The 23,664-nt window shown below is 35.7% G+C and overlaps 1 protein-coding gene across 4 annotated transcripts in view; it reads right to left on the reverse strand.

The window, feature by feature from the left end:
- Positions 1 to 23,664, reverse strand: part of PRR16 (proline rich 16) — a 224,346-nt gene that overhangs the window by 55,277 nt on the left and 145,405 nt on the right. For 2 of the 4 annotated variants that reach the window (XM_058440581.1, XM_058440580.1), the window contains exon 1: positions 3,988 to 4,091. The exons of 1 other annotated variant lie outside the window; for it this stretch is intronic. Coding sequence is in view for 1 of the 3 variants with exons in the window: in XM_058440579.1 (XP_058296562.1) it covers positions 7,206 to 7,217 (12 nt within the window). In the remaining 2 variants the exon portion in view is untranslated. Of the gene's footprint in view, positions 1 to 3,987; positions 4,092 to 7,205; positions 7,260 to 23,664 lie in introns of those variants that run through there. One more of the 4 variants, XM_058440579.1, reaches the window with a different exon arrangement.

The following is a 23,664-nucleotide window of genomic DNA, read 5'->3' on the forward strand; positions in this document are numbered from 1 at the left end:
CAATATTCTTTAATCACTCTATTTGGTTTACGTAAGCTACAGGAAAAAGTCTCTTTCAAATATGAGTGAAACAAGCCAGGTCTAAATTATATCTTACTTTCAGTTTCATCTTATATCCTGTTATCCATTTTATATGAGTGTAATGCTGAAAAACTAAAGCTTTTCAAGTTCAAAGATGTGTTTCTTTAATACTGCAGAAAGGATCCCTAAACTGACCATAAGAATGTTCTCTTCCTAATCAGTCATTCTTTCCTTATCTGTGAATTAAGAGTAGCAGAGCCTCTGTGGAAAAATACCCCATTGTGAAAAATCTTGCACAATTTATGTCCCTTGGGAAGATAGTGATGCATATTAGTATTTTTAACTTTTTAATCATACAAACATTAAGTATACAATTGTAACAAATTAAAAACCTACAGTTGTCACGTATCTCTACATTAATAGTTGTTATATACAAATAATATATTATTATATATTATGTAGAAAGAGTAAATCAAGCTCATTAACATATTCATCCTTATTCACATTTTAAAGGCACCGAAAAGTCCTGACTAAATGTATTTAACTCAGTAGTTATCAACTTTTAAAATAATGAAGTCTGCTTTTCCTCGGTGTAACACCCATTTACCTACATTGGAAAACACTGCGGCTCTGGATGTCTAATGGATCCATGGCAAATTAATACGATTACTTTTTGTTCTAATATAACCTTTGAGGTCTATGACAGGGGAAAGACAAGAGCTAATAATATATGATAACATGGGTAGGGGTAAAGATAATAATAAATAGAGTAATACTATATTAGCTAATATTTCTTTATGTAATGCTCAAAACAATGTCATAAGGTAGGTATTTATTAATTAATCCTCATTTTACACAAGAAGAAACTGAGTAATGTGCCCAAGCCACATAACTAGTAAGTAGTGAAGCTAGGTTTCACAGCCAGGTATTCTAAATCCAAAATCCATGTTCTCATAATTACACCGAAGTACCTCCCACTTTGTGCTAGGCAATCAGTTTATTTATATAGGTAGAATCCTGATTAGTAGGAATGAATTAGGATATAGATAAACACATAAAATTACCAAGAAAAATCTAGGAGTGGTCGATATAATTTAGTCATAATAATTTATGTTATCTCCTGATACTGTTGCCATTATAAAATCTTTCCCCTTTTATATGTTTTTTTCTTTCCTCATGGAGGAATCTAATGACTATAACATTTTTTTTTCTTCCTCACTTTCTATCTTAAAATAACTGTAGTAACAGTACATTTTCAAGTGGTGGTATATTCTGTAAATAGTTGAAAATAATAAAATGTGTCTGAAGTCAATACATTACTTTATATTACCTTTCATTTTTGTGAAAAAAAATTCATAAATTAATCCCTAATTCCAAGACATAAAATGTGTTGTGTTTATAAGTAGAAAATTACAAATTTTTATTGTTCTGTCTCCCTATTGCATTCTTTCAAAGTGCTAACATTTAGTTTCTGCAAATTAAATTCCTTTTTGAGACATAGTCTTTTAAAGAACAAAAAAGAAATAATGTAAAAAGTACAGGATTTAAAGAGTGCAAGAAGTAGCTAAAATATGAAATGCCAACTTGTGGCCAGGCACGGTGGCTCACGTCTGTAATCCCAGGACTTTGGGATGCTGAGGCGGGTGATTCATAAGGTCAGGAGATGGAGACCATCCTAGCCAACCTGGTGAAATCCTGTCTGTACTAAAAATAGAAAAATTAGCAGGGCATGGTGGCGCATGCCTGTAGTCCCAGCTATTCGGGAGGCTAAGGCAGGAGAATCACTTAAACCCGGGAGGTAGAGGTTGCAGTGAGCCAAGATCTTGCCATTGCACTCCAGCCTGGTGACATAGCAAGACTCCATCTCAAAAAGTAAATAAATAAATATAAAATAAATAAATAAATAAAATATGGAATGCCAACTTGTAAAAAATAAACACTTGTCATGCTTTGCTCTTAGAAGACAATATCAGAGTAATGAGTAAGATGTAACTTCAGCTCTGTGTATCTCTTAAAATATATATACTGGTAATCTCTCTAAAGTTTCTAAAGATAGAAAACAAGAACTAACTACTAACTGTAGAATCTCTTTCGTTCACTCCATACACACTTACTGTGCCATTACTTTTCTAGATATTGAGGTCTCAGGAATAAAAAAGGGAGATGAGACTCATGCTCTTAAGGGGCTTACATTTTGACAGGAGGAGGCAGTCAGCAAAAAAGAAAAAAAAACACATAAACAAGAATTCCTGAAGTGGTAAGTGCCACGGAAAAAACTACAGGTAGTATTGTGAGACATAGAATCGCACCAAGAGACTAAGTGTGTGAGTGGGAGAGATGCACCTGAACAGCTAATGCTCAGGTCAAGCGGTCAGCAAAGACACCTCTGAAAAAGGTGACATGAAATGGAACTGAAATAATACAGTGAGCCAGTTTGTGCATGCTAAGTGGAAAAGGCCAAAGGTGTTGTATTAGTCTGTTTTCATACTGCTCTAAAAGAACTGCCCAAGACTTGGTAATTTATAAAGGAAAGAGGTTCAATTGACTTACTCTTCAGCATGGCTGGGGAGGCCTGAGGAAACTTACAATCATGGTGAAGGCCAGAAGGAAGCAAGGCACCTTCTTTACAAGGTGGCAGGAGGGAGATGTGCTGAGCAAAGTAGGAAGAGTCCCTTACAACACCATCAGATCTCATGAGAACTCACTCACTATCATGAGAACAGCATTGGGGAAACTGCCCCCATAATCCATTTACCTCCACCTGGTCTCTCCCTTGACACATGTGGATTACGGGGATTATGGGGACAAAAATTCATGAAGAGATTTAGGTTGGGATGCAAAGCCTAATTTTAACAAGTGGAAATGAGCTTGAGACCCAAAACATGGCTTTATAGTAGAATACCGGACAGGAGGATCAGAGACTGAGACAAGATTAGCTCTGGCTGAGAAGAGATCACAGGGTTTGATTACAAGGTAAACAGATCACAGGGGAATGATCACAAAGTAAACAGATTGACCACACAATAGAGACCTCCAAGACAAGCAGCATGAAGGAGCCCAGGTGGCAATGGCAAGTGGCAAAAATTTTCAATGTAGAATAGCATTAATCCCTTTATATTTCAAAAAAAGCCCCATTATTTTTGCTGCTCTGAGAAAAGTGAATTGTAAGAAAGCAAGAGAAGGAGTAGAGTTTGGTAAGGAATTCATATAAGGGCAGTCCAATTAAAAGATGAGTACTGAAAAGTTGCAAGTAGTGAAGGTAGCGAAAAGAAGGACTCAGGATATATTTTGGAGGCACATTTGACAAAACTTTCTAAAGGAGAACACCGCCCAGAGTTTTGGCCTAAGCAATTTGTTTGATGAGGGAGTGATTTACTGACATAGAGAAAACTAAGGGAAAAAGATAATTACGGGCCTGGGCATTGATTCTGAGGTTCTGCTTTCTATGTGTTTATTTTAAGATGCTTATTAAACATCCAATGGAGACGATGGGGAGAAGCTAATGATACAAAGTTGAAATTCATTCATACATAGTTGGTATGTAAAGCTATGAGCTGGATGAGATCAGCAAAAAGAGCTGGGATGGGGAGCAAAGACAGAAAAAGGTGGAGGGGGAGTAAACTAGGGAGAGACAAGGCTTACTCTGAGTATTGAGACCCTGTAACATTTAGCGGCTGAGGAAGCAAGGACCCAGCAAAACACACTAATGAGAGATGGCCAGAGAGGTAGACGGGGAAATGTAAATTTATCTGTTCCACACATAGAACCTTGACAGATAACATTTTAACAACAATAACAAAGTGTAGTACTCTCTGGCATTTTCACATACATCATTGCTATCACAGCACGTTCACCGACCTACATCACAGAACTACTTATTTTCTGATTCAGGCCAGGTTAAAGAATGCTTCTCAGGAATAATATCTATAGTTGTTTTCATCTGACAACAAAATCAAGCAACCTCACCTCATAAGCACATTTTCCTGCAGGTTATTAATCACTGTACCCATTTGTGGAGGATTGCAACATAATCATGAAGCTCGTCTGCCTGTTTCACCATTACAGCTTCTGGCTTTGGTGTCACAATGCTCCGTAATTCTTCACTGTTATAATATTCAAGGTCACTCTTCATGATACATAAATTAAAGATAGATTTTATGCACTATGTTATTATGGAATTCCACAATCTTGCAAAAGTTCTGGTCTGCATTTTTCATCTTCTTTCCATTTCACAAAAACACCAAACTTTACCATGACTTGCCAATTCATTGTGAATCTTTCTTTAGAAATTCAGATAACAAACAATACTTATCCAGTTTTTGAGGCACATTAATTTTAGCTCCTCTCTAATATCACTATACATCCTTATTTCATAAAACTCAATTTATTAACTTTCATATTCTCTCTGATCTACCTCCAACTCAAGCAGAAAACAATTATTTTTATGTAAACATCGATTTACTCTTGTATTACCTTGTTTTAGTTTTCTACTTGACTGTGAACCTATCATGGATAGAATTGTGTCTTATTAATCTTTATATTTGTTTTTTCTAGCACAGTGCATAGTGCAAAGTGCATGTTCAATAACTATTAAGTAAAATAATTAATTAATTAATTGATTAGATTAGTTTAGACTGTTAATTTTTGGTTTGATAAAAATGATAAAGATATCAAACAACTGCTTTATTATATTTTAATACAGACTCTTAGGAGAAATTTTTGCATTCCTGAGATTCATCAGTCCTTCATGTTTTCTTACTTCCTCTTTATTTGGGTATGTAATTTTCATTAGTATGCTAGTATAACAACAAACCATTTTGAGTGACAACTGCTAGTCGATTAACCTATGATGTTTTCAATTCTCTGGAACTAGCTCTGTGATTGAAATCAATAATAACATTAAATGGTTGATTCTCTCTTTTGCCAATGCAACAAATACTTCTTGTATTTTAACAAAATGTATAGCCCCTATAATAAATATGGAAAGACATTGCACATTCCATGCTATTATTTTTCCTAGTCAACTTTATAATTACTTCAACAGTCAATTCATCATTTTTATTCAACTGAACTCAGTTCAAACAGTTAAATATTTAGATCTGATTATTTTTTCAAGAAAAATTAGAACTGAGTTTCAGAGGTGTGTCTGTCTGATAAGTGTAGCGGCAATCTAAAGGGTACAAAATACTTGACTTTAGGAAATGATGTGTGGGGCATCACGTAATATGTACAGAGGATTGCTTCTGAATATATTGCCAATGTGGCAGACATTTTTCATCCCCAAACAACATGAGTTATCAATCTATGCCCATGTAATTTCTTCTAGATAAAGAAGGATACTGTCTGTTTATAGACCATCAAAACTTTATTCCAGTGGGAAAAGCTGGGCCTACAGCACTTTTTTTTTTCTGACTTTTTGCTTAAAAGTCATGTCAAACAGAATATATGGACACTATGTCTTGAATTTTCTGGTCCTTTGGGTCAGCTGAACGTCTTATGAATTCAATTGAAAAAGGTCTCAGGAATTCAAGTTGAATAAGTGACTTGGCAAACTGCTAATTGGCAAGTTAGTATCAGAGTTGTATAGCTTCGAGGTGAATTCACATAATTTATAAAAAAAAAGGAAAGGAAACAAAAAAATAAGAATCCCAAGTATTTATCCATTGGTCTCTCTTAGCAATAACAGACACAGGCAGACTTTTAAATTTACTTTTTCCTCTTTATCCTGAGATAATCAACAACTTATTTCCTTTTCAGTATATCTTTTTTGTCCATTTTATATGATGTGCTATAACTTCTTTTTTACTTACCTCTGAAGTAGAATTTGATTGAGAAGATAAATATAGCTAAATTCCAAATACCATTCCCTCTTGTTTTACAACAATTAGAACACATTAAAATGAAGACTTGATTCATGACACAGCACCTAACAAACTGTTAAAAAACAGTATAATTACTATAATCTCAAAACTAAAAATAGTTTACTTATTACATTTTTAAAATCACTATACACTAATATAGAAATTTTATTTAATAGGCACTCAACAACAAAATCAATACTACTCATGGGAATTCATTCAAATAGAGTGTTGTCAAATGCATGACAAAAGAATGCAACTGATTAAAGAAAAACAGTAATTGTAAACATGTTAATATATCTCTAATATTTGACATTATCCAGACATCTTTTTTATTTGATTTTAGATATAATAGATTTATTCTTAAAATCCAATAGTTGACTAATCATGGCATCTTTCAGGTTTTATCTACAAGTGGAAAAATTTAGTATCCATATTTAACACAAACAATAACTACAGTCTTACATAGATTAGGGGGTTGAAATGATTGTCCCAGAAGCACCAGAGCATAATGAGCAATAAACCCAAGTTCTTTTATACACAGAAAAATACTGAGACCAAAGAAACCTGTACTGACAGCCTTTGATGATGGGAAAATGGAAAATTGCAATAAAAAAAATTATTGACCTTGACTATGCATGTTTTCACTTCATTAGGAATTCACAGCTGTTAAAGGTAATGATCCTTCTTATGGTCACATATGGCATAACCAAGATTATGTTATGAATATGCTTCTGATGTCATGAATGAATTCTGTGCACCATAAACCAATCTTTAAAAAAAGACTATTGCCTTAATATTTGATTTTAAATTATCATATCTTTTATAAAATTTTTGTTTTTAATGATTAAAATTAATTTCCTACAACTGACATATATAAAGATAACTTAGCAAAATGTAAAACAATTTTCTTAATAAAAAGTGTGAATATTCTAACATGACCTCATTAATTCTGATACCTTGGAAGTTAAATCTTGCGGTTTTGAACAAACCACAAATATTTCTTAAAATATTTTTGGAGCCTTAAAAATAAAGCATTGCTGAAATTTATGATATTATTATACTTATTTCCTTATGTGGAATTTAAACATAAAACACAGACTGAAAATATGACCATTTATATGATGATAAATAGTGTTGTGGTTGTTAATCACGTTATTCATGGTCATCACTTGATAACTTTAATATTCAAAGAGACCTAATTGTTAATTGCAACTCTTACATATATTTTGAATTACAAATGATATATTGGTCTTGCATGTTTCTTAGAAATATTGCTATGTGCTGTCCAAATTCCTGAAAACATCACGTTAAGGTGGGGCTGACCTTCTTGGTCATTTCCTGATGTCCTATTGTCACCGTATGCCTGCAGCACTGTTTCCCTGTTTCATCATGTGGGGAGGTGGGAGTAGATAATGGAGCTTCTGTTAAAAAAATTAGAAAACTTTAAAAAATAGTTCCTTTACTTTAGACTTTCCAAAAAACACTGGACTGGACATGGTGCAGGAGGTTATGAATGGATGGGAAGGCATTCTCATGAAGGAATAGAATATACTGATGGAAATTATACATGGATGGAAGAGAAGAGTGAACATAAGAATATGTCTATGAAGGAAGTGCCTGTGAAAGACCACGTATTGTGAGTGAAAACATAAGAAGTATGAGTATTGATCAGTCAATCAATCAAGTCTTCAAGAACGTTTACTGAGTACCTATTCTTTCTGAGAACAGTATACCATAGCAAATCACTGGATGCTTTGTAGGTTAACACTGACTCATCATTCAATATTGTTTTTTGCCTTGTAGCCCAATGAGTTATTAATATAGACATATCAGGACCAGCTCTAAGGACAGCCATCAGGAAGAGACAGTCAAGCATATCACAGAAATGGATATAAACACCCAACTAATGTGGTAGTATAGAGTAGCCTCTGGAAATGAAGGCTATCCTCCAATATTTAAAGGGATATCTTGCATCAGGAAGCCTAAGCTTGCTGAACAAAATGTCAATGGACTGAGCCAACCTCAGGGAAACATACTCTGGGGTCATGGGAACTAAAGACTATACTAAATCTACATGACAAAGGAGGTATTAAAGCAGAGGCTAAGCAATCTCTTGATGTTGATACTATAAGGATTCTAAGTTCCAGAGGGCAATTGGAGCTTGGCCTGTGAGGCTGCACTCAATTCAGAAATGCGAGATTGTTGCCGCCGGAATGTGTGCCCCCTCATTCCCACCTTACACTTTGGTCACATGCTCCCAAAACACTACAGTTGCTGCATTTGAGACTTGTTCAAACGAGGTATGAATAAAAGAGTAAGAGCTTAGATCATCCAGCTTGCTCAATTACTGACTCATTCTTTTGTTAGCTACTTGAAGAGCAATATGCTGTGTCAGTACTAGGAATGCAGAAATGAGTGAAAAAGTACTCTTCCTCAAGGAGCTCAAAAGAATCAGTTTGGGGTGGGGGTTGAGAAAGGGCACATTATTCTCAGCTTCTTGCTGCTTCTTGTGTTACTGACTTTCTTCATCAACAATAACTTGAATACTTAGTAAAGAAAAGCAAAATTATACATTTGAATAAGCTCAAGGCATTTAACTTCATCATTCATCCACCCATGAATATATTCAATAAACTCTCACTGAGCACTAAGTATGTGCTAGGAACTCTCCTGGTTATTGGGAACGTGACAATAAATAAAATGCCCAGAATTCTCACCCACATATTAATTATACAAACATGGATGACAGAAAACACTTCTATTAAATTATAACTAAATTATAATATTTGACTGCAAAATGCTAATTAAAAATAATGAATAGAGTATGCAGGCATTATTTAATTATCATACACTATTAATTTCGTAGTTAAAACATTTAACAAGACCAACAATCAAAAACGAGAACTATCAAATTTTCTAATCATATTTCACTTTAAATCTACAACGAATACTCCTGACATTATTAACAAAAACCAGACATTCATAAAATTATAATGCTGAAGTAGAAAAGCAAAAAATGGCAAACACTATTTTCTCTATTTTAATACTTCAGAAGGAAACTACATATCTCTGTATCCACCTCCACTCTCCCCCCAAAAAAAAATTTATCAAAAAAAAAAAAAAGAAAAGAAAGAAAAAGAAATCCATAGAAAGTAGCCTAAGGGCCTATAGAAGAGAATATAGATTTTCCTCTCGAACTCTGTTCTTCATATCGAGACACTAAAGAATGGTGGTAAAAGTGTGGTTTCTATAATCAGACTCATTAGCTAGGTAATCCCAGGCAAGGTACTTGGGGGCTATTTCTCTGTACTTCTGTTTTCTTATCTTTGAAAAGAGAGTAGAAAATGTACTAGCTTCACAGGGTTAATGTGAGAGTTAACTAAGTTAATATATGGAAAGAATTTCACACTTTTAAAAGCACATAATAAGTGCTTACAAATGTTTGCTATTTTTTTTTTTCTGTTATACAGTCAACAGAATAGGGAAGTAAAATGCATGTCAGAATCTTTACTGACAGAGGTTCTCAGAGCACTCGAATGAAGAATTCTGAACCAAGAACTCGGGCTTTGTAATTAATCTTCAGTGTCACATATTCTCCGGGCAATACAGCAGCAGAGCAAGCTGCTATAGCTGGTGCCTCTAGGTTCCTCCTCATGGCAAAGTGAAAGAGCCAAATTCTGCATTTACTGCCAGAATCCCCCAGCTTCATAATTGCCACAACTTTTTCCATTTTGACAGTATAGATTCTGTTCTGCTGGTTGGCTGAGATTGTCTGGCTATGCACAGTGGAAAAACTATTACCAAATCATTCCAGCCATAACTTGTGAACTTAATCAGCAATAGAACATTCCTGCCAAATACAAGCTGAACAATTCCTTCTTTTGTTCCTCTCATGTATTTTAGACACAGTCTCAGACAAGGCTAATCAAACCAAAGTGGAAAAGGCTTGAAAATTATCTGGTGAATGTTTGAAGTAAATCATTAAAGTGTTTTCAATTATCCAAAGTATGATTATCCATACTACAAGGAAAATGTCTAAAGTTTAGGCTTGGCATTGGCCATTGGAAAATAACAGAAAATGATTTGAATTTGTTGGAGGGGAGTGTACCAAACCTGAATTCATGACAAATGTGCATTTACATTTTTGGCCTGTGCAGAATTAATCAACATCCCAAATCTGTTTTAAAAACTCCACCCTAAGCATTTGCTTATTCTTCCAGTAAGAACATACAAAAAAGCCCACAGTATGAGAACATAACTTGAATAGGTTTTTGAGGAATCACGATAGGTTTTACACTCAACTTACCACATTTCCTTGTTTCCTTTATGCTCAATGACATATACTTTTAAAACATGTCTAACGTGCAGGGTCACAGTTTGATTACAGAAGAAAAACATGTATCTGTATTAAGCCATCAGATTTATCTGGAGATCAAACAAACACCCATGAACTACAAGCTGCAAATACTCACCAATTGAATCTGTGTGTGTGAAAGTGCTTTACTAAGGAAAGCTCTGTTCAAATGCTAATCATTATCCAACTGACTACATTAAAATTTCCTTCAGGGAATTGATAACCTCTTACTCATCTTAATAACAGTATCCTCTGAGAATCAAAGGAAATTTGTTTATTGGCTAAACACAACTAAAGCTCAGCTCTTAGGCTAAACAGCAGAGGGCTATTGGATTATCAGTCCAGATTTCTTAAAGGAGCCATATATGCCTGGATATAAAAAATTGAAATGCAAGGTTCAGTCTCATTTTTAGTGGTCATCATCTAAACTATGTGTTAGTGCCTTAAAGGAAAAGTATTTTAAAAGTATTAGAATATAAGTATGCTGTTGAAATTGCAAAGAAGACCCAAGAGAAGGCTACAATACAAATGCTTAAAACTGGATTTAATTATATAATAGATCATATATGTAAACCAATCATATGAATTAAATAAAATACTAAAAATTTTTATTATGTTTTATTTTTTCCCAGATGGAAGCCTACATATAAGTTATTTGATAATGTTTTTGTGGGGTTTAAGACACGAATCTTAGTAATATGCTTAAGTAATTATTGAAAAAATACAAAGCTTGACTTTCTATAACAATACATAATAAGATTTTTAAAAATGTAAACAAAAAAATAAATTATGAAGCTTTAAATTTTATTTCCACTGAAGTTACCAAAAAAGCAATGATAAAATATGATACAAAATCTAGTATTTCTTTTTTATAAAATACCAATACTGGTTTGAATTATGTATTCTATGAATATTCAGAAAATCAGCAGTTAAATAACAAACACGATGCTTGTTTTAAAATTCACGCTAAACTGCTAGGTTTCCTTCATTTTACTTATACATTATAGCCATGTTCCATGTGTAAATTCATGGGCAAATATTTGCATTATAAGTTTTTTCAATTTCTGCTGAACTGCCAACTGTATGCTTTGCTCATAATCTTTAAAACATATACCTCATGCTTATTTGCCTTTGCCCAATAAGTGTTTGAGTTACAGAAAATAGCACAGTGACTTCTTTATTAATCCACCACATTAGCAAAATAAAAACGTGAGTTTTCAGGATTAAAACATGATCATCCCATTTGAGTGCCCAGTTTCAAGGGAATACATGCATTAATACTCATATTAAGAACTTTTATGATTTGTGCAAGTAATATTATTAAATAATGCAATGAAAAAGAATTACATTTATTAGCATTTTAGAATACAAACTAGGGTATCTTCAAAAAGAATCAAATCAAATAATATGTATGTGTATTAGTCTGTTTTCATGCTGCTGGTAAAGACATATCTGAGATGGAAAGAAAAAGAGGTTTAATTGGACTTATAGTTCTACATGGCTGGGGAGGCCTCAGAATCATGGCAGGACCCAAAATACACTTCTTAAATGGTGGTGGCAAGAGAAAATGAGGAAGAAGCAAAAGCAGAAGCGCCTGATAAACCCTTCAGATATCATAATACTTATTTACTATCACGAGAATAGCATGGGAAAGACTGGCCCCCATGATTCAATTACCTTCCCCTGTCCCTCCCACAACATGGGGGAATTCTGGGAGACACAATTCAAGTTGAGATTTGGTGCGCAGAACACAGCCAAACCACATCATTCCACCCCTGGCCCCTCCAAATCTCATGTCCTCACATTTCAAAACCAATGATGCCTTCCCAACAGTCCACCAAAGTCTTAACTCATTTCAGCATTAACCCAAAAGTCCACAGTCCCAAGTTTCATCTGAGACAAGGCAATTCTCTTCTACCTATGAGCCTGTAAAATCAAAAGCAAGCTAGAAACAATGTTTCTTCCTAGAAACAGCGGAGGTGCAGGTATTGAGTAAATACAGCCATTCCAAATGGGAGAGACTGGCCAAAACAAAGGGGTTACAGGGCTGTGCAAGTTTGAAATCCAGCGGGGCAAATTTTAAAGCTCCAAAATGATCTCCTTTGACTCCAGACCTCACATCGAGGTCACGCTGATGCAAGAGTTGGGTTCCCATGGTCTCGGGCAGCTCTGCCCCCATGGCTGTGCAGGGTACAGCCTCCCTCTTGGCTGCTCTCACCGGCTGGTGTCGAGCGTCTGTGGCTTTTCCAGGTGCACGGTGCAAGCTGTTGGTAGAGCTACCATTCTGTGGTCTGGAGAATGGTGGCCCTCTTCTCACAGCTCCACTAGGCATTGCCCCAGTAGGGACTCTGTGTGGGGGGCTCCAACCCCACATTTTCCTTCTGCACTGCCCTAGCAGAGGTTCTCCATGTGGGCCCCATCCCTGCAGCAAACTTTTGCCTGGGCGTCCAGATGTTTCCATACGTCTTCCGAAATCCAGGCAGAGGTTCCTAAACCCCAATTCTTAACTTCTGTGTACTCACAGGCTCAACACCACATGGAAGCTGCCAAGGCTTGGGGCTTCCACCCTCTGAAGCCACAGTTTGAGCTTTACATTGGCCCCTTTCAACCAAGGCTGGCACGGCTGGTACACAGGGCACCAAGTCCCTCGGCTGCACACAGCATGGAGAACCAGGGCCCGGCCTACAAAACCACTTTTTCCATCTGGGCCTCTGGTCCTGTGATGGGAGGGGCTGCCATGAAGGTCTCTGACATAGCCTGGAGACATTTTCCCCATGGTCTTGGGGATTAACATTAGGCTCCTTGTTATGTATGCAGGTTTCTGCAGCTGGCTTGAATTTCTGCCCAGAACATATGATTTTCTTTTCCATCACATAGTCAGGCTGCAAATTGTCCAAACTTTAATGCTCTGCTTCCCTTATAAAACTTAATGCTTTTAACAGCACCCAAGTCACCACTTGAACACTTTGCTTCTTAGAAATTTCTTCTGCCAGATACCCTAAATTATCTCTCTCAAGGTCAAAGTTCCACACATCTGTAGGGCAGGGGCAAAATGCCACCAGTCTTTTTGCTAAAACATAACAAGAGCCACCTTTATTCCAGTTCTCAGCAAGTTTCTTATCTCCATCTGAGACCACCTCAGCCTGAATTTTGTTGTCCATATCGCAATCAGCATTTTGGACAAAGTCATTAGTTCCAAACTTTCCCACATTTTCCTGTCTTCTTCTGAGTCCTCCAAACTGTTCCAACCTCCCTGCCTGTAACCTAGTTCCAAAGTCACTTCCACATTTTCAGGTATCTTTTTAGTAATGCCCCACTCTACTGGTACCAATTTACTGTGTTATTCTGTTTTTATGCTACTGATAAAGACATAGCCAACACTGGGAAGAAAAAGAGGTATAATTGGACTTATAGTTCCACATATCTGGGGAGGCCTCAGAATCATGGCAGGAGGCGAAGGGCACTTCTTACATGGCAGTGGCAAGAGAAAATGAGGAATAAGCAAAAGCCAAAATCCCTGATAAACCTATCAGATCTCGTGAGACTTATTCACTATCATGAGAGTAGCATGGGAAAGACTGGCCCCCATGATTCAATTACCTCCCCTGGGTCCCTCCCACAACATGGGAAAATTCTGAGACATGTAATTCAAGTTGAGATTTGGGTGGGGACATAGCCAAACCATATCAGTATGTATTGAAACTAATTTTAGTTTTAAGTTTTATTTAAATATTTTAAATAAATATTTATTATTTAATAAATATACTTTAATAAATTTAATAAAAATTTAATAAAATTAATAAAACTATAAATAAAAAATTAGTAAATTAATAATTTTATTGTTTATTAAATTATATTAATTTAAGTATACTTTAAATTAATGTTGCCTGAAAACTAAAAACCCATGTTGTGACATTAGGCATTCAGAGTCTAAATAAACAGTGCAGTATTGATAGAGAATACTTTCAGGCAGTATTTAATTTTGGACCAGTTATTTCTGTAGAGCAAGAGAATTTATTCAACTGGCACTAGCAAACAGATGAAGAGCAAAGGAGGATACTTCCCTCCACTGAAAAGGGAATGAAATGCTTTTGCACCTGCCTTTTCAGGATAACGGTGTAGGTGTTAAATGGGCCCGTGAAGGGTGCCATACATAACTGGGATTAGACTGTGACAGGACTGCCTGGAGATAAACGTCCTTATTTATGAAATGTAGGCAGAGCAGGAAGACAAGTCTCAAAACCAAAGAGACTAGCACTTCAGGAGGTGTCTGAGAATTTGGAAAGCTAAGTGAAGTGCAAAAAGTAATTCTGGGACCATGGGAACAGAACTGACACTGTGGCTGCTTTCCTCGAAGTTTAGACTATTATTATTCCAGAAACAGTCCAGAGAAATGGGAAAGAAAATGGAGTAACAATTTCCAGACAGTAAAAATGACATGTTTATTTTTCTTTTCTGTGTTTTCATTGCACGAGTAATGTAGGTTATATACAAGTATCACTCACACATATCAAATTCTCAAAATAACATGTTTTAAAAATGTGTGTTTCAGATTTCACCTAAAGAAGAAAATAATTCAATAAGATATGCATTATTTTACTTTAATATTACTTAGAAACTCTTCATTGTCGAAAATCTTAGCTAAATGGCTCTTCATCTTGAGATCATTTCTATTTCTATAATAATTTGGCAATGATCTCAAAACAATTTGAAAAGAAAAGCTAAGTAAACAACTCAATAAAGAATTTCCTTTTCAAAAAAATTTTTTTAGAAAGTAGGTTAGAGGTAACCAGGGGCTCTAGGGAGAGAGAAGTGGGGAGTCCTTATTTATTGATTATGGAGTTTTTGTCTGGGGTGATGAAAATGGTTTGGAAATAGATAATGATGACGGTGGCACAGCATTGTAAATGCAAATGATGCCACTGAATGGTACATTTAAAAATGAATACAATGTCAAATTTTACTTATATATATCTAACCACAATTTTAAAAAATTAATAATACAATATACCAAAAACAATTGAATTGTACAAATAAGTGAATTGCAGGGTATGTGGGGTACATCTGAATAAAGTTGTTGAAAAAAAAAGAATATCTCTTCTTATGAAATAAAAGAAAATGTTTTTAGAAGATGTGATCGTTTTAGGATGAATAATCAGCTCTCTTTTGAATACGAAGAGTTTCAAGGATTAATTTTCTTAACAGAATAGCAAGACCATCAGGAGAAACTCTCTTTGGGACACCTTTCTGATTCTGAAACAAGTATAAAGGAAATGAAGACCAAAGTATAAAGGAAATGAAGACCTCAGTTTATATTCCAGAAATCCACCAGAAATAGGTTAATCCCAGCTTATTTTTGATAGGTCAAAATACAAATACAACCTGGATCATGGCAGGAATTTAAAAAAGCAATGAGAGATGAAACACCGTCTAGGGGATTAACCAGATCTAATGATTGCTGTAATACACTTTTTAAAAGAAAAATAATTCTATAATTGAAAATAAGTTAGAAAAAAATCTAGCCTAATAGAAAAATTCCTGTTATGAATAGATTTAAACCATTTATTTGGTATATTAAGTCACAAATGAGAACTCTAGCCTTTTTTTCTAACTACTAAAGTAGTTGCAAAATTTGCACTGTTAAGCAGTAAACAAGCAATCATCTTGTGAACATGTCTATATTTTTGTCTTTGTTTTATTTTTGCATTAGTTGGGTAGTTTTGCATTATTCACTTCTGCCTCTTATGTTGAAAACTAATGTAATCAAATTAAATTCTGAATACCAGTGCTGGTTTCAAAGTTCCTACATAGGAAGAGCTCAGTGGCATCAATCTGGTCAGGGACCTAGTCTAATAAATCTGTTTTGCATAAGTAGCACACTCTTTTTACTTCAAGCCTAGGCTCATTTTAAAAGGCCAAGAGCAACGAAAAAAATGGATATTATGCAGGGAAGGCAAAATTGTAATCCATTCTTGCGCTGTCAGAAACCTCTGGATTTCACTTCTTATAAACCGAGATTCAAAACTAAGTGCTGGGTATATTATCAGGAAACAAAAGGGAAGGGCCTCCACCAAAATATGCTCCCTTCTTCTTGTGACCTTAAGATGCTGAAGCTCAAGAACATGTAGCCAAATTATTTCTATTGCCTGCATGCCTGTGACTCCAGCATGGCAACTCCTAGATTTGATATCTACTGGATGGATAAATTGGAGAAAGTCGTGATTCAAAGATATAAAAGAGTAGAACTCTACATATAAGGTTTGCTACTATTGATTTATTTCTTTATTTACAAGGGGAGATAAAAAGAAAGAAGGGTGAGAATGTCTTAGAATGTGTCAGGTATACAAGATTCATCTTGTTTTATCAAAAATGAGTTTACCAGAATTGAAACACTCACACAAACACACACGTGGTTATCATCTCTAGGAAAACAAAAGCACCACCACCACAAACAACCCTAATGATAAGATTTTTTTCTAAGTTAGTAAAAATCTTTCTTAGTATGCTTTGAGAAGTGGAGAAGCTCTGGTAGGAAATTGCTATCCTTGTGAAGCAGATGGTAGAAAAGATTTTGAAACCAAGATCAACGATGGAGATGATTACAAGACTCTAATGAAGCACAGATCAAGGGTCCCTATGGCAGCATCCATATTCACAGCACAACTCTGGGCCCCAACTCCATCTGCACCTATTAATCTCTGTAATTCTGAAATGAAATCTTCTTTATATAGTAAAATATCTTCAAAGAAACTATTTATCTCCAAAAGAGAAAAACATAAAAAGTTTGCTTTAGTTTCTTCCATTTATAGCTGACAAGATAAAAATAGTTATCATATTTCACATTATATCATTGAATGTGAAACAGAGTATATAAAAAACAAACACTAAGATGTCTTCACTTTTCAGTAAAAGGTGAAAAAAGACAGCCTCTCTTTGAAAAAGAAATCTAAGATATATATTCTACATCTGCCTACATGAACAATGTTGTTTTAAATTATGGGTACATTTTACGGTCTCAAATAATTTATTGAAACAATTGAACTGGGAACCACTATTTACAGGTTTCAATGAGGCGATTACAAAAAATAATTCACTGATACTTAAAATTTCTACATGCAGCAATCTAATGGAATAAAATGATCTTTTCCAAATGGATCCAAAAAGCACTGCCCATGTTTTGGAAATTATTTGGATCTTTGCATTATTAAATGCCTATAGCCAATAATACATAATGTTAGGTAAGGGAAACAGTATGGCATACCCCAATTTTTTTTTTTTTTAAGACAGGGTCTTGCTCTGTCTCCCAGGCTGGAGTACAGTGTTGATCATAGCTCACTGTAGCCTTGTGTTTCCTGGCCCAAGCGATCCTACCACCTCAGCCTGCTGAGTAGCTGGTACCACAGGCATATTCTACCATGCTTGACTGATTTTTTTTTTCATTTTTTGTAGAGATGAGGTCTCACTATGTTGCCCAAGCTTGACTCTAACTCCTGGTCTCAAGTAATTCTCCCATCTTGGCCTCTCAGCATGCTGGGATTATAGGCAAGAACCACTGCACTCAGCTGGTTTATCACATTTGTCCTAACAGCATCAACTGATGACTAAAGTGACTTTAGGTGATTAATGAAAAAATCATTAATAATTACGTATTTATTTTAATATTACTTAGAAAAACATAACTAGTTTACCAAATCAGTAATAGAAATTTTCATTTTCAAAGAAATATATTTAAAAGTCAATATAAACAAGTATATAAAAATGCAGGTGATAAGTCAAAGTGATTAAAAACTACATATTTGAAATATAAATGACTAATGTGTGGGAAATTTCTTTTATATAAGTCAAATAGTCAAAAAGCCATATAACTGGATGCCTACTCCTCTGTCTTCTCAGCTCTGGGAGTCCTGAAGAGGCTCCATTACAGCCTCTGTTGCCCTGTTACCTGTAGGTACTGGGAGATGTGTAGAAAGGATGCTGGCACATCCTGGAAACCATAAAATGGTATTATGTCAAGACTTAACAACTTTGAAGTTTCTTTGAAGTTCTACCCTTGCCAGCACACACGTGCCCATGGCTGTCCCACCATCATGCAGCATGCACATGTCCCACTGCCACACCAACACAAATGCACGCACAACTGCCCCACCACTGTTCACTCACCTTCATCCCCCCTGCCTCTGTTGGTGTGCACTCGCCCGCAGCCCCCTGACCACAACATACTGCCTGGCTGGAATGCTTTTGCTGGCAGCCCCATTGGAGTGTTGTTGCCAATGGACTTTAAATGTATGGCCCCCTACTAAGTGCAGCAGGTGCTTGACCTCCAGGGACCAGAAAACAAAGCTATATTCCTGGTCCTAGCCTGCCAGGGTAAGAGCATGCAGCCCAGGAGTGCTAAGCTGAGCCTTGGTCCTGGAAAGCACACAGAAATGAAGCCAATAAACTAAACCCAACTGATATCACAATCAAACCCTAAAGGGCATCAAAGTATATAAAAGCCAAAACACCATCCAAAAAATTTCAAGGATTAAAGGTAGATCAGTCCACACAGATGAGAAGGAGCCAGCATAATGATTCTGACAACTCTAAAATCCAGAGTATCTTCTAACCTCCACGTGACCACACTAGCTGTGCAGCAATGATTCTTAACCAGATGGAAATGGCTGAAATGGCAATATAGAATTCACAATCTAGATGTCAAGGAAGCTCAACAAGACAGAGGACAAAGTTTAAACCTAATCAAAGGAAATCAGTAAAACAATTCAAGCATTGAAAGACAACATAGACATTTTAAGAAAGAACCAAACTCAACTTGTGGAAATAAAAATTTCACTATAGGAATTTAGTAACGCAATTTGAAGCATTAATATACTAAGCTGAGGAAAGAATCTCAAAGACTTCTCCTATGAATCAACTCAAGTAGAAAAAAATAAAAAATTTTTTACATGAACAAACCTCCAAGAAATACAGGATTATCTGAAGAGACCACACCTATAACTCACTGGGATTCCTGAAAGAGATGGAGAAACAGCAAGCAAATTGGAAATCATATTTGAGAATATTGTCCACAAAACCACAAAAATTTCCCTAACCTTGTTAGACAGGCTGACATGCAAATTCAGGAATTTCAGAGAATGCCTGTGAGATACTACACAAGACAACCATCCCAATGCATATAGTCATCAGATTGTCCAAGGTCAACGTGAACAACAACAACAAAAATCTTCAAGGCAACGACAGAGAAGGGACAGGTTATATACAAAGGGAACGTCATCAGTCTAACAGTGAATTTTTCAGGAGAAATCTTACTAGCTAGAAGAGATTGGGAGCCTATATTCAGCATCCTTAACAAAAACCATTCCAACAAAGAATTTCATATCCACCCAAACTAAGCTACAAAAGTGAAGCGGAAATAAAAATCCATTTCAGACAAGTAAATGCTAAGGTAATTGGTTATAACCAGATCTGCCTTACAAGAGGTCCTGAAGGGAGACTTAAACACAGAAACTTCCGCCACAAAAACATTATTTAAGTACATACCCCACTGACACTATAAAGCAACTATACAATCAAGGCTACATAATAACCAACTTCTTTGGGAGGCCGAGGCGGGCGGATCACGAGGTCAGGAGATCGAGACCACGGTGAAACCCTGTCTCTACTAAAAATACAAAAAATTAGCCGGGCGTGGTGGCGGGCGCCTGTAGTCCCAGCTACTCGGAGAGGCTGAGGCAGGAGAATGGCGTGAACCCGGGAGGCGGAGCTTGCAGTGAGCCGAGATTGCGCCACTGCACTCCAGCCTGGGCGACAGAGCGAGACACCGTCTCAAAAAAAAAAAAAAAAACCAACTTACAACATGATGACAGGGTCAAATCCTCACATACCAATATTGAACTCGAATGGAAATGGACTAAAAACTCCACTCAAAAGGCATTGAGTGGCAAGTTGAATAAGGAAGCGAGACAAACTGTATGCTGTCTTCAATAAACCCATATCATCTGCAGTGACCCTATAGGCTGAAAATAAAGGGACAGAGAAAGATCTATCAAGCAAATGGAAAACAAAAAGGACAGGGGTTGCTATTCCTATTTCAGACAAAACAGACTACATTGTCAATGATAAAAAGGACAAGGAAGGACATTACATAATAATAAAGGGTTCAATTCGAAAAGAAGACTTACATATCCTGGAAATATATGCTCCCAACACAGGAGTACCTAGACTCATAAAACAAGTTCTTAGAGACCTACAGATAATTAGATAACCACAAAATAACAGTGAGAGACTTCAAACTCCACTGACGGTGTTAGACAAATCATGGAAGCAAAAAATAAAAAAAAAAAAAATTTGGGACCTAAACTCAACATTTGAACAAACGGACCTAACAGACATCTACAGAATACTACACCCAACGACAACAGATTATACATTCTTCTCATCTTCACATGGCACATACTCTAAGATTGACCACACACTCAGCCACAAAGCAATTCTCAACACATTCAAAAAAACCAAAATCATCCCAAGAACACTCTTAGACTACAGCACAATAGAAACAGAAATCAATAACAATAATATCTCTCAAAACAATATAATTACATTGAAATTAAACAACCTGCTCCTGAACCACTTTTGTGAAAAAATGAAATGAAGACAGAAATAAAAATTATTTGAAACTAATTAAAACAAAGATGCAACATACCAGAGTCTCTGGTACACAGCTAAAGCAGTGTTACAAGGAAAGTATATTGTACTAAATCTCTACATCAAGAAGTTACAAAGTTATCAAGTTAACCTAACATCACACCTAGAAGAATTAGAAAAACGAGAGCAAACCAACCCAAAAGCAAGCAGAAGTAAAGAAATGACAAAAATCAGACCTGAAATGAATAAAATTGAGACAAGAAAATCCACATAACAGATCAATGAAACCAAACGTTGCTTCTTCAAAAGAATAAGTGAGATTGATAGACTGCTAGCTAGGATGATAAAGAAAGAGAGAAGATTCAAACAAACATAATCAGAAATGGCAAAGGTGACATTAACACTAATCCCTCAGAAACACAAAAAGCCATCAGAGACTAATATGAATACCTCAATGCAGACAAACTAGAAAATCTAGAAGAAATGGATAAATTCCTATAAACATATAACCTTCCAAGATTAAAACAGGAACAAACTCATATCTTGAACAGACCAATTATGAGTTCCAAATTGCATGTGTATTACAAAACCTATCAACCAGGAAATGTCCTGGGCCAAACAAATTCACAGAAAATTCTACCAGACAGGCAAGGAAGAGCTGGTATCAACTATACTGAAATTATTCCAAAAAATCAAAGAGAAGGAACTCCTCCCCAACTCATTCTATGAAGCCATTATCATTCTGATACTAAAACCTGGCAGAGACACAACAAAAAAGGAAACGGCAGGCCAATATTCCTAATGAACATACATGCAAACATCCTCAACAAAATACTAGCAAACTCACTGCAATGGCACATCAAAAAGCTAATCCACTATGATTAAGTAGGCTTTATCCCTGGGATGCGAGGATGGTTTGACACATGAAAATCAGTAAATGTAATTCATCACATAAACAGAACTAAAAACATAAACCACATAATCAACTGAATAGACTCAGATATGACATTCATAAAATTTGACACCCACACATGTTAAAAACCCTCAACAAACTAGGCATCAAAGGAACATACCTTTGATAATAATAAGAGTCATCTATGACAAACCCAAAGCCAACATCATAATCAATGGGCAAAAGCTGAAGCATTTCTCTTGAAAACCAGCACAAGACAAGAATGCCACTCTCATCACTCCTACTCAGCATAATACAGGAAGATGGCCAGAGCCATCGGACAAGAGAAAGAAATAAATGGCTTTCAAATAGGAAAAGAGGAAGTCAAACTACCTCTCTTTGCTAATGATATAATTCTATACCTAGAAAATCCTAAAGACTTTGCTAAAAGGCTATTGGAACTGATAAACAACTTCAGTAAAGATTCCTAATACAAAATCAATGTACAAACAAATCAGTAGTATTTCTACACACTAATAACATTCAAGCTGAGAGCCAAATCAAGAAGGCAATCCCATTTACAATAGCCATGAAAAGAATAAAATACTGAGGAATATAACTAACCAGCGAAGTGAAAGATCTCTACAACAAGAATTGCAAAACACTAGTAAAAGAATCAGAGATGATAACAAACAAATGGAAAAACATTCCATGGTCATGAATAGAAAGAATCAATATTGTTAAAAGAAACATATTACTCAATGTAAATTTACAGATTCAATGTTATTCCTATCAAAATACCAACATCATTTTTCACAGAATTAGCAAAAACGATTAGAAAATTCATATTAAACCAAAAAAGAGCCCAGGGAAACCAAATCAATCCTAAGCAAAAAGTACAAGGCTGGGCCATCATACTACCTGACTTTGAACTATATTACAAGGCTACAGTAACTAAAACAGCGTGGTACAGGTACAAAAACAAACACATAGATAAATGGACCAGGTTACAGAACCCAGAAATAAAGCCACTCATCTATAACCATCTGACCTTTGACAAAGGTGACAACAACACGTAATGAGGAATGAGCTCCCTATTCAACAAATGATGCTGGGGTAACTGGCTAGTTGTATGTGGAAGATTGAAACTGGACCCCTTCCTTACACCATATACAAAAATCAACTTAAAATGGATTAAAAACTTAAATGTAAGGCCTCACACTATAAAAACTCTAGAAGAAAACCTAGGAAACACCATGGTAAACACAGGACTTGGCAAAGATTTCATGAGAAAGACTCCAAAGACATTTGCCACAAAAACAAAAATTAGTAAGTGGGACTTAATGAAACTAAACAGCCTCTACACAGCAAAGAAACTATCAACAGAGTAAACAGTCAATGCATAGAATGGAAAAAATATTTTCAAACTATGCATCTGACAAAGGTCTAATAATCAACATCTATAAGAAATTTCAACAAATTAAGCAAAACAAACACCATTAAGAAAATAGGCAAAGCACATGAAGAGACATTTCTCAAAAGAAGACATTCACGAGGCCAACAAGCATATAAAAAACTTCGATATCACTAATCATCAGAGAAATGCAAATCAAAACCACAAGAAGGCATCATCTCCCACCACTCAGAAGGGCTGTTACTGAAAAGTCAAAAAATAATAGATGTTGGCATGATTGTGAAGAAGAGGGAATGCTTATAGACTGTTGGCAGGAAAGTAAAATTAGTTCAGCCACTGTGGAAAGCAGTTTGGAGATTTCTCAAGGAACGTAAAACAGAATTACCATTTGACCCAGCAATCCCATTATGGGGTATATATTCAAAGGAATATAAATAACTCTACCAAAAAGACACATGCAGTTGTGTATTCATTGCAGCTG

This window comes from Hylobates moloch, unplaced genomic scaffold (genome assembly GCF_009828535.3).
Source record: "Hylobates moloch isolate HMO894 unplaced genomic scaffold, HMol_V3 SCAFFOLD_6, whole genome shotgun sequence".
NCBI classification, from domain to species: Eukaryota; Metazoa; Chordata; class Mammalia; order Primates; family Hylobatidae; genus Hylobates; species Hylobates moloch.